Below are 13905 nucleotides of genomic sequence, written 5' to 3'. Positions count from 1 at the left end.
AAGGAAGCAGAGCTAGAAAATCAATGATCTAAATAAGCCCCATCACATCAAATTAATCCAATAGACAGAAGGCAGGAAATAAGAAATCTCAGAACATAAATTAAGGAAAAAATCAGATGTATAGGAGAGAAGATCAACAAATAAAAAGACTGAGTCGTAAAAAAAAAACAAAACTTCCTGGTAAGACAGATCCAGAAAAAAAAGGCCAATAACCATTATCAGGAATGAAAATGCAATAAAACTACAGATTGTGATGGGTACTTTTTCTTAATAAGTCCATTACAAAACATCTTAAATCCTCATAAAGTTCTTCATTTTTAAAATCCCCAATTATTTTATGCCACACATTTTCCTTTTATACATTACTTTAAAAAAAATTTGACTCCTTATGATTCTTATTCGTCTTCTTAATCTTTTTTCTTTAATTATTAACGACATGTTGTGACAACATGGACAGACCTTTAGGACATTATGCTAAGGGAAATAAGTCAGAGAAAGACAAATACTGTATGATATCACTTATATGTGGAATCTAAAAAAGCCAAACTCATAGAAACAGAGAGCAGAATGGTTGTTAGTAGGGGTTGGAGGGCAGGAGAAATGGGAAGATGTTGGTCAAAGGGTACAAATTTCCAGTTATGAGATGGATATCTAATAACTGGGAATCTAATGTATAGCATGGTGACTATAGTTAACAATACTGTACACTCATGCATTGCTTAAGGATGGGGACACGTTCTGAAAATGCATCATTGGGTGATTTGGTTGTTATGTGAACATCATAGAGTGTACTTACACAAACCTAGATGGTACAGCCTCCTACACACCTAGGCTATACAGTATAGCCTATTGCTCCTAGGGTACAAACCTGCACAGCACGTTACTGTACTGAATACTGTAAGCAACTGGAACACAATGGCAAGTATTTCTGTATCTAAACATATCTAAACATAGAAAAGGTACAGTAAAAATAAGGTATAAAAGATAAAAAATGGTGCACCTGTATAGAGCACTCACATGAATGGAGCTTCCAGGACTGGACGTTGCTCTGGGTGAGTCAGGGAGTGAGTGGTGAGTGAACATGAAGGCCTAGGACATTACTGGACACACTGTAGACTTTATCAACACTGGACACCTAGGTTACACTAAATTTATTTATTTATTTATTTATTTTTCCCCCCTTTGTCTCCCCAAAGCCCCAATAGATAGTTGTATGTCATAGGTGCACATCCTTCTAGTTGCTATATGTGGGACGCAGCCTCAGCATGGCCGGACAAGCGGTGTGTCGGTGCGTGCCCGGGATCCGAACCTGGGCCGCCAGTAGCGGAGCACACGCACTTAACCACTAAGCCACGGGGCCGGCCCCCAGGATACACTAAATTTATAATAAAATATTTTTCTTTCTTCAGTAATAAATTAACCATAGCTCACAGTAACTTTTTTACTTTATGAACTTTAAATTTTTTTTAACTTTTCGACTCTTTTGTAATAAGACTTAGCTTAAAACACAAACACATTGTACAGCTGTGCAAAAATATGTTTTCTTTATATTCTATAAGCTTTTTTCTATAAAAAAATTTTTTTTCACTTTCTAAACTGTTTTTGTTAAAACTAAGACACACACACATTAGCCTAGGCCTACACATCACCAGGATCATCGACATCACTGTCTCCACCTCCACATCTTGTCCCACGGGAAGGTCCTCCAGGACAGTAACTCGCGTGGAGCCGTCGTCTCCTATGACAACAAGGCCTTCTTCTGGAACGCCTCCCGAAGGGCCTGCCGGAGGCTCTTGCTGAGGAGGTGTCACTCTCCAGAAACATGTCCATGGTGGTTTGCTTGGTTTGTTTCCTTTCTTCACCATAGATTCACTTGTAAGCAGATGATGCACCGTGAACATTCCTCTCTATTAATGAAAATGTTTCAGTGTTGGGGTCCCCGCTTTCAAACTTTTTAAGGAGCTTGCTGAAGTCTGCACAAGCTTCTGCTAAACCCCACACTGAATTATCTTGGGGGTTCTTCTTTTCTTCTCCTGCAGTTCCCTTTTCTCCTGCCTCTTCTTCAGCTATGCGTTCCTGTTCCGGTTCCAACAACTCCTCTGTAGTCAATTCCTCAGGAACCACCTCCAGGAGCTCCTCAATGTCATCCTCATCCACACCCAGGTTAAAGTTGTTTGCATCTCAACCACAGCCTTGTTGATTTTTGCAGCCTCCTCATCCTTGGCAAATCCTTTGAAGTCATGGACGACCCTCCTGAGTGTCTTCTTCCAGATGCCATTCATACACTCCTTGGTGACATCATTGCAAGACCAAGCAAGGTTCTTGATGCAATCACAGATGTTGTAATCCTTCCAGAATTGCATCAGTGTCTTCTCAGTGTTTCCTGAGCTGCAGCAATAGCCTGGGCAAAGGTCCTCCCTCAGGTAGGAGGCCTTAAAAGCTGTTATAACTCCTTGATCCATTGGTTGGGTCAAAGAGGTGGTGTTTGGAGAGAGAAACACTGCTCTGATATTGGGATGATGATCACCAATAAAAGGAAGATGTGTGGGACCATTATCAACAACAAGCAAAATCTTGAAAGGTAAGTTATTCTCCAAAGGGTACTTCTCCAGTTCACTGGCATAGCAATTCAGGAGGGCATCTTGGAAGAGGAGCTGAGTCATCTATGACTTCTTATTGCTCCTGTAGTTCACTGGCAGTGTGTGCTTATTGACATGTTTGAAGGCCATCTGAACCCCATCTGGGGTTCTCAGATCACAAAGGGTTTCAGTTTGTAGCCTTCAACATTGCCCAAGCAAGAATGTTATCCTGTCCCTAAAAGCCTTGAAACCTGGCATTGACTTGGCTGCCTTATGCATGAAAGTCCTTTCAGGCATCCGTTTCCAGAATAGGGAGGTTTCATCCATATTGAGTATTTGCTCTGGCAAGTAATTTTCTTCCACAATCATCTTTTCTAGAGTTTCCAAAAATTCTTTAGCTGCCTTCACATCAGCACTCATAGACTCACCACTCACTTTCACATTACGTAATGAATAACAATTCTTGAATCCTTTAACCACACAGAGCTAGTAGTCAATTTAATATCGTAGTCAGGTCCAGCCTTTTCTTTCAACGTTGCAAGCGAACTGTTTTTTTGACTATGATCGTCATGGTGCTGAGAGGGATATGCTTCTGTCTCTGGTCTTCAATCCAGGTCATAAGAAGTTTCTCCATGTCTGACAGAGGCCCTTCTCTAATTTTTATTAGTCTCATTGCCTTCAATGAAGCAGATCCTTTAACAGCTTCTGTCACTTTGTTCTTGTTCTTCGAGATGGTAGCTGTGGTGGAATGGGACATGCCTGACTGGCGAGCAATAACCATCTCTGATTTTCCAGCTTTATATCCCTTAATCACTTTTAATTTTGTTTCCAGGTCAATTACTCGACATGCCCTCTTACTGGCAGCATTAGCAGTGGATTTTGTACACTTAGGGGCCATGATGAGCAAAACAATGTGAGATTAAATCAAGCACAAGATAAAAGGATGCAATCAAGAGACACAGTATAAACACGAGATGTATGTAGTCTGCCGGTGTAACGCGGCATACTGTTTTACAGTGAACTTTTTCTTATAAGTAGAAAGAGTACACTCTAAAGTAATGATTAAAAGTATAGTTAGTAAATACATAAATCAGTAACACAGTCGTTTATTATCATTATCAAGTATTACATACTGCACATAATTGTGTGTGCTGTATGAACCTATGGCAGTGCAGTAGGTTTGTTTACAGCAGCATCACCACAAACACGTGAGTGATGCATTGTGCTACAATGTTAGGACGGCTACGACATCACTAGGCAATAGGAATTTTTCAGCTCCATCACAATCTTATGGGACCACCATCGTATATGCAGTCCATTATCGACGGAAATGTTGTTATGCGGCACACGACTGTACTATATATACTTGAAAGTTGCTAAGAGAGTAGACCTTCAGTGTTCTCACCACAGTATAGAAATGGTAATTATGTGAGGTGACAGAGGTGCTACCTAAAGCTATAGTGCTAATCATTTTGTAGTATATAAGTGTATCAAATCAGCACATTGCACACCTTAAACTTACACAATGTTCTATGTCAATTATGTCTCAATAAAGCTGGGGGGTTAGAAATATCAGTACACTGGTACTTCTGAAAAGCACTAACTTTTGTACATAATATTTTCTCCTACAATTGATATTTTATGGTGAAATTTGTTTTGATTGCCATTTAGCAATTTATATTTGTAAAAGCATCTTATTTTAGCTAATTATTTTTTAATTGAACAATACCAATTTAATTCTGCTCTTTTATTTAAAATGCTCCTGCTCTTCCTGATCCCCCAACAATCATTAGGTTTATTAGTAGCCTAACTTTAGATTCCTTCTAGATTATGTTGTGTACTCTAATGAAAATACTGAATCATTCTCATACTTGAGTATTTGTGCATCTAATATATTATATATAATATGTAATATACTCCTCCAGAGTGTACCCAGTTAGCAAAACAAGCAAAATTTTGAATTATTAAGGGCTGAATAGCGGCCGGCCCCGTGGCTTAGCGGTTGAGTGCGCACACTCCGACGCTGGCGGCCAGGGTTCAGATCCCGGGCGCACACCGACGCACCGCTTCTCCGGCCATGCTGAGGCCCCATCCCATGTACAGCGGCTGGAAGGATGTGCAACTATGACATACAGCTATCTACTGGGGCTTTGGGGGAAATAAATAAATAAATAATGTAAAAAAAAGGGCTGAATAAAATATTTTCTTTCTGTTATGGGAAACAACACAAAACAAGACTCCAATTGGCTGAGATCTAAAGGCTTTGGATTTAGTACAATGGTATATACATTCCTTTAGATGAATGCTTACCTTATACACTGTTTTCATCATTTCTAGAAGAGCTTTAGCATTGCAGTGACTCTGACTGGTTTCAGTCCAATAATGAATTTGAGAGATGATGGCAGTTTTAAGCATCTGGACCAGTGTGTTGAGAGAAGATTCTTGCAAAGATTCCCAACACTGCTCTGAGGGGTGTAAAATCAGCCATGATAAATATGCACCCTCTATAAAACTCCCTCAGTTTCTACTAGGTTCTTTAATATAAGAAATAGATCATATTTTTCATTTCTTATAGTATAACCCCTAAAATATCTTTCCTAAGGATATCATTCTGAACAACATTTATTACTCATGAATGTGGAAAAAAAATGTTTTCCCTGATTAAGTATCATTGAAATTAAAAGCTCAAATTCAGGATTCTGAAGAAATTTGTTGATAGTTCATATTTATGCTTTATTACTTGATTGATTTCATGATTTTCAAACTGAATATTCTATGAGGTATCTATAAAGCCTGAAAACATACATAGGTGAATACACACACACACAATGTCATCAAGGACATTTTTAATCTGTAAAAAATAAAATATTATCTGTTTTCAGACTTTATGAACATCTGGTATATATGATATATTTTTTAAATTAGCTCAATAACAATATTGTAATGTTACTGAGGTTACAAGCTGGACTTTTGTACCTTTAAAGGACAATTCTCAGAAAATAAATCTATCGAATGTTAAAATACATTATCAAGCTAATGTAATTAAAATAGTATGACCCAGATGCATGACAGGCAAATCCACATAGCAGAGAGTTCATAAATGGACCCAAATACACATGAGACTTTAGTACATGATAAAGGTGGCATTGCATATTAGTGGGAATGAAACAGATCATTCGGTAAATGTGTGGGGACAACTGGAAACTGATCCAGAAAAAAATAAAGTTTAATTAAGATAAACTCCATATGGATCAAAGATTTAAACATAAAAATGAAGCAATAAAAATTCTAGTAGAAGCACAGGAAATTTTTTAAAAAATTTCCAGTGTGGTAGACTTTTTGAAGTATGACCCAAATTCAGAAACCGCAAAAGAAAACGTTAATATAGTAGGCTGCATAAAAATGTTTAAAAATAATTATGCAAGACAAAAATACCACAAAGTAAAAAAATAATAACCCAAAGAAAAAAATTTGCAACTCATATTATTGATAAAGAATTAATTGCCTTAATAGTTGCAAAGCTCCTAAATAAAAAAGAAAAATACTAACAACAAATGGAAAAATGGGTAAGAGGGAAGAACTGATAGTTCCCCGAATATGATATACAAATGGAACTGAGATATAGGAAAACCAATGCAACCTCATTCATAATGAGAAAATTCAAATTCAAATTAAGAGATTCTTTTTTTCAGAATGGCAAAGCCCAAAGTTTGATAGTAATGTAGAAAATTGTGAGCTGATGCTCTCACATTTGTTGGTGAAGTGTAAACTCGTCCATCCTCTGTCAGGGCTGCCATGTTGCCCAACTCCAGGGGTGCAATTTACTTAGACTACACCGTGAATGGTGACCACTTAAAGTTGCGCAACATGGTGGCCCTGACTTCTGTGGAGGGTCATTTGGCAAAATCTCTCAAAATTTAAAATGCACAAACAATCTGACCCAGTAGTTTTGCTTTCTGGAATTCTTCCTGCCTGTGAAAATTTATGTATGTACAAAGAAATGCATGTTAGCACTGTTACAAACAACAAAAGATTAGAAACAACTATTTGTAGTATATCCTCCCAATAGAATACTGTTCAGCCATTAAATGGAATAAGGCAATTCTATAGGTCCTACAACAGAATGGTTTCCATGATATACTTTTAGTGGGAAAAAGCAAGTTGCCAAAGAATGTGAATGGTATGCTACCATTAAAAAAAAAAAAAAAAGAATACATTTCTTTATGTTTTTATGCATACAGAATATCTTTCAAAGGTTACACAAGAAACTCTATTCTGTAACTGCTTTCTGGGAGGGGAACTGGGTGGCTTATATTTCACTGTATATATACCTTTGTACCTTTTAAGCTTTGGACCTTGAACATTAGCTTAAAATTGTAAAAGGACATCCTATAGTATTGAATAAAATAAAAAACAAGAACACAAAGTTTAACATTTTTTTTCATCACTTCTGGTCAAAACATCTAAAGTTTTAAAACAACATGAGCAAAAAGTTTTAAAGTATGCATTTATCTGGAGTGGATCCTTTATGGTTATTAAACTCCGATGTCAAAGCTATGTCCAAGTCTAAGAATTACCATGCTTTGTATGATAAGAGTAATGATTATAATAGCTTTAGGTTAACCTTTGCAATAATTCACATGCCACGTACTCAAACATTTGTCTATTTTGAAATCTTCTATCCAAAATTTGCTACAACTTTTACTTCAGACAGTGACTCTGTTGCGAGTACAGATAAAGTGACATAAAAGTAATCAGACTTACTCAGGACTTCTAAAGACTGGTCACTCATATTACAAACAGCCTTTGCAAATGGCACCACTAGACTCTCCCAGTTCCTAGAATCATGCATCACAGGACATTCTGGGAGAAGAAGGAAAACTGATAACGCTTCTCGGTGTGGAGAACGACGTGGAAGAGCTCTGAGAAGATTATCCCTGAGACATGCAGTCACCTGCAGTTGCAATAAGATCAGGGAAAGGCCCAGGATATATTAGATACAGAGGTATTGTGAGCAACAAGCTGTGGGGTTTCATTCCTCCATGTTCCAAGTGGAATAATCATTTAGCTTTCCCGAAACCTGCTGTTCAAACTCCATCACTCCTTGCATCCCAAATGCCCCTGAAGTGCTATGTGAGAGCCATTCTCCCTATTTTATATTGGGGCGCATGAAGGAAATAAAAGTGAAATCACATGTGCAAGGACATACTGAGTGAATCGTGGAGGTTGCTCGATTAGAAGGGATCTGTCCCCAGATCTATCCGACCTAAAATCTACCACAGCAGAGGGAATGCCATACGTTCAACCTCACCAATCCTGTTTCATCTTCCTCCTGGGCTCCCAGGAAGATGGCATTTCCCAGCCTCCCCTGCAGTTAGGTGGGGCCATGTGACTGAGTTCCAGCTAACAGAATGTGAGTGAAGGTGATATATGACACTTCCAGGCATGACCCCTAAAACCTCGCAGGTGATCTTCCATACTCTCTTTCCTCACCTGCCAAACACAAAACAAAACAGAAAACCAAACACAAAAGATCCACTAGAGGAATGGGGCCAGCCCCGTGGCCTAGTGGTTCAAGTTCCACGTGCTGCACTTTGGCAGCCCAGGTTCACAGGTTCGGATCCTGGGTGTGGACCTACACCACTTGTCAGCCATGCTGTGGCAGCAACCCACACACAAAATAGAGGAGGAGTGGTACAGATGTTAGCTCAGGACTAGTCTTCCTCAAGCAAAAAAAAAGAAAGAAAGAAGAGGAAGATTGGCAGTGGATGTTAGCTCACAGCGAATCTTCCTCAGCAAAAAAATAAAAAAGAAAGAAAGATCCACGGGAGGATTTCATGGCGCCAGGGCCTAGCATTCCAGAAAGAAGGAGGCTGAGTCAATTCTGAATGAACCTCTGCAGAGGTGGGAAGGGTAGTATAACACGCCCCCCCAAAATACGCCACTCTGGCATGAGGATGGTTTTGAGCTAAGGCAAGTAAGAAAAAGCAGACATAGAAGGAGCTCTCTGGCCTCCCCCATCTACCTGAAAACAGAACACAAATTCCCCTTGTGAAGGGGTCCTCCTGCCTGCAACTTCCTGTACCAGGAAGGAGATAACCACCTTATTAGCACCAATGAGCTGGCACTGAGAAAGAGTCTATACAAACAAACTTCACTAACTAGCCCTTATCTACCATTCATTCCTCCATATATTTGCCCTCCCACAATCTGCCACCCCAGAAGCTCAAAGTCCTTTTCCTTTGTCTTCTCACTTATCTACAAAATTATTATTCTTTGCTTAAGAGGCTATATAAGCCCAAATTCTAACCACCCCTTTAAGTTACTCATCACTGCGTACTTCCACGCATATGCAAGATGCACATGTTAATAACATCTTTTTCTCTTGTTAATCTGTCTTTTCTCAGTGTAATTTGCAGGGCCCCAATGAAACTAAAATGGGTAGAAGAAAAATAATTTTTTTCCTTCCCTACAGGTACTTCCTATCTCGACTCTCAAAGGACTAGGATGTGAGAAAAAACCTTGGGGCCGGCCCAGTGGCGCAAGCAGTTAAGTGCGCAGGCTCCACTGCGGGCGGCCCGGGGTTCGCCGGTTCGGATCCCTGGCGCACACCGACGCACTGCTTGTCAGGCCATGCTGTGGTGGCATCCCATATAAAGTGGAGGAAGATGGGCATGGATGTTAGCCCAGGGCCAGTCTTCCTCAGCAAAAAAAAGAGGAGGATTGGCAGATGTTAGGTCAGTGCCAATCTTCCTCACAAAAAAAAAAAAAAGAAAAAACCTTAATTGTGTTAAGCCATTGAGATTTGCAAGTTGTTCGTTATGACAGCTTATGTTGGAGGAGGTAATCAAGAGGATGTGACCATGGCTGACCCTCAAGCTGAACCCAGGCAATCTGAGGCTCCTCACTCCCTCCTCTTTCCTTGGAATGTACACTCTGCCTACCGTTCCCACCATGGAAGCTGTTCCAAAGACGCAGCCTTGAGAGAGTAAGGTGTGGTTGAGACCATCTGGACTGCATATGTGACTAAACCCAGTTAAGGCCTCTCTATAAACTTTTAAGATTCTGGCAGGCAGGTATAGCGATCTACCCATCTCGTGGCTGCCCAAGACAAGTCTCGTTTGTAAGTTCCCTTGCTTTTAAACCTGCCACCTGCTAATCTGTAGTGGTCTGCATCTTTCTTTGGTCTCTTCTTACCCTCCATGTACAGGAGCCAGTTTGTAAACCAACAGTTTATTTACTCCAATAGATCTCAGATATGCTTAACTACAGTGTCTGCCTCTACATGTCATATGGGGTAAGTAAGATGATCTATGCAACAGTAAACTGTGCAGTACTGTATATTATTACATTAATCTTCTTATAATTTGTTTTTCCATGTGTCCAGAAGAACATGATTTCTGTGGAATGCTAGGTGTATATGGGAAAACAGTGTCACTAAGTCAAATAACTTTGAGAAAAAGAGGGTCAAAAAGGCTAGATTTCTTTCAGTGTATGACATCTCGGAATCTTTGATTTACTAATATGCATCATGACTCCATAATAATATGCAGTGTTCCCAAAGTTGTTTCACGAAGAACCCTTTTTCATGGAACATTCTGTGAAATTAAATGTTCCATGCAACCTACACTGGGAATAGCACCCCAAGATATCTCCCGTATCAGCTAAATAAATTTATTTTAAAAATATACTTGATAACATTTACTATTTTTACTTCATCTTGACAATAAAAATGTAGTATCTACTGCACATTAGGGAATACTCTCCCCATTTCCTCTCCAAATGTAGGGACCCACAGTTGTATAAAGATGACTTTCAACTAAAGACATTTGAGATATAGCTGATGCAGAAAGAAGCCTTCAGAGTTCCCCTTATCTGACTAAAGGCAGGGCCTTCCACGAGTGAAGCAGCCATAAATCCCCTCTCAGCGGGCGAGCTTCACTGCCAGGAAGAAGACCAACCACCTCCACTGGGATGAGAAATTGCATAAACAAACATTATTACAAGCTATCATATCTTCCATTTGTCTCCTCAAAATGTCCATTTGTTTTCCCATAGAAGCTCTCTCTCCCCCTTCCCTTTTTCCTATTAAGTTGGTATACAGACCCTCATCCCTAGCTGTTCCAGGAGCCTTTTCATCTGAATGCTCCTGTGTGCACATAAATAAAACTTGTTTCCTTTTCTCCTGTTAATCTGTCTACTACTGTTAATTGGAAGGCACGCAAACACATGAACCTAAACTGGTAGAGAGACAGTTTTCTTCCAAACACAACCCAGAATCACAAAATGTTAAACTGGAATAGACCTTCAAGATGAACTCGATTTATAGGTAAAGAAAATGTCATCCAAAGAGGATAAGGGATGAATCCGTAACAGAGTCATCTCGACTAGATTTGAGATTCATCCCAAAATGGAGAATGGGCTTTTCAGGCTCCCAGCCCAGCATAAGGTCATCCTGCTTCCCAAACTGTTACCACTGAAAAAGGGGGTTCGTCTGCCCGCCAGCAGACATGCTAACAGTTAAGAGGCAAGGTGGTAGGAGAGAAAGGACTTTTTATTATAGCTTGCTAGCAAGAGGGAAGATGGCCCACTAATGTCCAAAAAAAACCATCCTAAGGGGGCACAAAATCTTACAGCAGTTTTATAGGCTTGTGGGTTATAGGGGAGGAGGTTAGGAATGTCGACCCTCTGATGTTACAGACTGGGAGTCACCACACCACATCTTTCGGTTTCACTGATGATGGCTCTCAGCATAGACTCCCTGTTCAGGGGTCATCGCATTCCTAAGGCACTCAAAAGCACAAAGTTACCATCTTATCGCAGCTGGGAGGCACATGCACAAGCGGGGGTCATACAATCTACAGAGCAGTTAGATCTCCTGGAGGGTGCACATCAGCTGGGTTAGTTAGTCAGAGGTCCTTCAAAGTTACAATAGGGTTTCTTTTCTCCAATGGCTTCCCTCACGTCAAACTCGTTATGAGCCGGTATCAGAACTAGTGCTCTTCTCATAGGTTCTTTACCTTTCAAGCATTGGTTTCCTCATTAAAAATAAAAATATCATATCTACTGTACATTTAAGTGTTCAATAAGAAAATAAATGCCAGCACCCAATACAGTGTCTGGAAGATAGTAACCTCATAATGAACACTAGCCCCCTTCCCTTTCAGAGCTCCCTCTCACTCAGCTCCCAGTAAAATTAAACTGCAACCATATTGGTTCCTGTAAAGAAATTCTATTGCTCTATTTCTCAAGTAAATATTGGCTATTACCATGAAAGAAATCCATTCCTTTTTCGTTAACTTCTTGAAGGTATCTCTTGCCATTTCTAAGTCCACATCAATGGGAATCATTTCTCCAGACTCTCTTTGCATACAAGAAATGCAGAAAAACACATAAACAGATGGAAAGGAATATTTCTAAACTTCATATATCACTATGTATTGTTTTATTTTACTACATATCAGACATAAACTTTTTTCTTAAAGCTTGCCTCCTTTCAAAATAATCAATTTACTTGGCACAAAAAAAATTTATAAAATTTATATTCTCCTAGAAGAAAGCAGTTAACAATTTATTATCTCTACAGTAGCTACAACAAGTTTGGGCTGCAATAATAGCAAAATTTTATATGCTGCATCTGAAAATGGAAACTGTTTACCCCCACACTCAGCCTGCACACTGAGAACTGAACCTACCTACCCCCACACGCCTCACCATCTACACTTCCTTTACTCTGGGATTCCACTGTTTCATTAGCATAACTTCACTATTCCTAAAAGTCTCTTGTTCAGGTAAATGGCCTGATAGTTCATTACAGGAACCTCCTGAAAAGATTCATTAATTCTTCAATGGAAAGCATCAACAGACAGTTTATGCCTTAAGATTCTTTGAATTTCTTGTCTCAAAATCCTTGCCTTGCTGTTTCCATCGACTCTGGATTGTTTTATCTTTCCCCAACCCCAGTTAAACCTCCAAACCTCCCCCCGCTTTTGGTTTAAAGACCTGCCTTAAACCAAATTGCCGATTCGGTGAATTCAGACCTGGCCTTCCCCTCAGAAATATTACCAAAGTTTTGTCTAGGTGTGGCGTTTCCCTGGGTTGTGTTGGTAATGTTTGAGGAGCCTGCATTCTGCCGAACAATTTGTTTTTATAATGTACTATCAAGAAATATTTTACGTTTGCTGGATTAACTTGATCAGTTGTAATACTAGGGCTAAAACATTTATGTAAGTACTAAAACAAAGTACTATTGTAAATTTCCCTTTAAAATATATTCTCCTTTGCAGTCTTTGTCATCTTAAGATCAAACCTTGAGGTTCATCACTCCTGGGAGTGGGGCATGGATACTTTCCCACTTTAGAAAGATAATATTCTTACTGTAGAGAAGATTCTCCTGTATGTAGTAAGGATAAGGATTAGCCTGAGGCCAGAGTTGGGAAGAAAGAGGATACACTGTATGGCAGAGTCCCTCCTTTCCAGCCTGGAAAGATGGCAAGAAGAGGAAGGCAAATGGGAGAGAAAGCAGGCAGAGGGAAGCAGTGTCCTGATTTCTCCTCTCCTCCCTTTGGCTGGGATATGTACAGATGAATAGGGATGCTTTTGGGGGCTTGAGAAAGATACTGTCTCATGAACCGCCAGCGGGAAGCCATGACATTTTGCTTCCCTGGGCTTCTCTGGTTCCCAGGTGAAGTCGTTGGACCCAACAGCTCCTCCAGTCCCCCTGAACGGTGACTGAGAATGCAGTTGGATTAAGAACCAAAGGGACTGACAACAGGAGGTTACGTAGAGGCAAGGAATACCTGCAACAAGGGTTAAGTGTGTAACATCTAGTGGCCAGGAGAGGGTATGAGATGCGTACAACTATCTTCTGAGCCAGTGAGCCAACCTGAGGCCAAGTCAACAGGGAGGGATAGGACCTGAGGTAGCGAAGGAGGACTGGAATGAGTTCCACCAGCTGCAGACAGACCCGCAGGCACTGGCCTCCAGAGAAGGCAGAGGCAGCCTAAGGGCCCCTTATGCTGCTATCCACCCTCCCCTCCCTTAGATACTGGTAAACTAATTAAACAAGAGGCCAGTACACTGAGGTGGCTCTTCTGCCACGGTGGCGGATGCAAGCCAACCAAAATCTAAGCCTGCAAATGCCTCAGTTACAGAATCAAAACCTAAGGACAACCCATCAGAGCCAACTAGGCTTTCAGCTACAGCCAATGAAATAATTTTCTTTCTTTGCTTCTGCGCCTTCTGTATCTGTCTTTCCCCTGGCTCCTGTCTGTGGAGCACTCCTAACCACTTCCGATGCACTGCTGCCTGATTCGAATCAATGTTT

General features: G+C 40.2%; 1 protein-coding gene across 1 annotated transcript in view; it reads right to left on the bottom strand.

Annotated features, from left to right (window-relative positions):
• Positions 1-13905, bottom strand: part of HERC6 (HECT and RLD domain containing E3 ubiquitin protein ligase family member 6) — a 48040-nt gene that overhangs the window by 16958 nt on the left and 17177 nt on the right. The window contains exons 11-13 of the mRNA XM_058546353.1: positions 11849-11942; positions 7344-7533; positions 4890-5044 (exon numbers count right to left, since the gene is read on the bottom strand). Coding sequence (XP_058402336.1) covers positions 4890-5044; positions 7344-7533; positions 11849-11942 — 439 coding nt within the window. The remainder of the gene's footprint in view (positions 1-4889; positions 5045-7343; positions 7534-11848; positions 11943-13905) is intronic.

Source organism: Diceros bicornis, chromosome 8 (genome assembly GCF_020826845.1).
Source record: "Diceros bicornis minor isolate mBicDic1 chromosome 8, mDicBic1.mat.cur, whole genome shotgun sequence".
NCBI classification, from domain to species: Eukaryota; Metazoa; Chordata; class Mammalia; order Perissodactyla; family Rhinocerotidae; genus Diceros; species Diceros bicornis.
The sequence above is the reverse complement of the archived record's forward strand: the minus strand, read 5'-3'. Positions and strand labels throughout refer to the sequence as shown.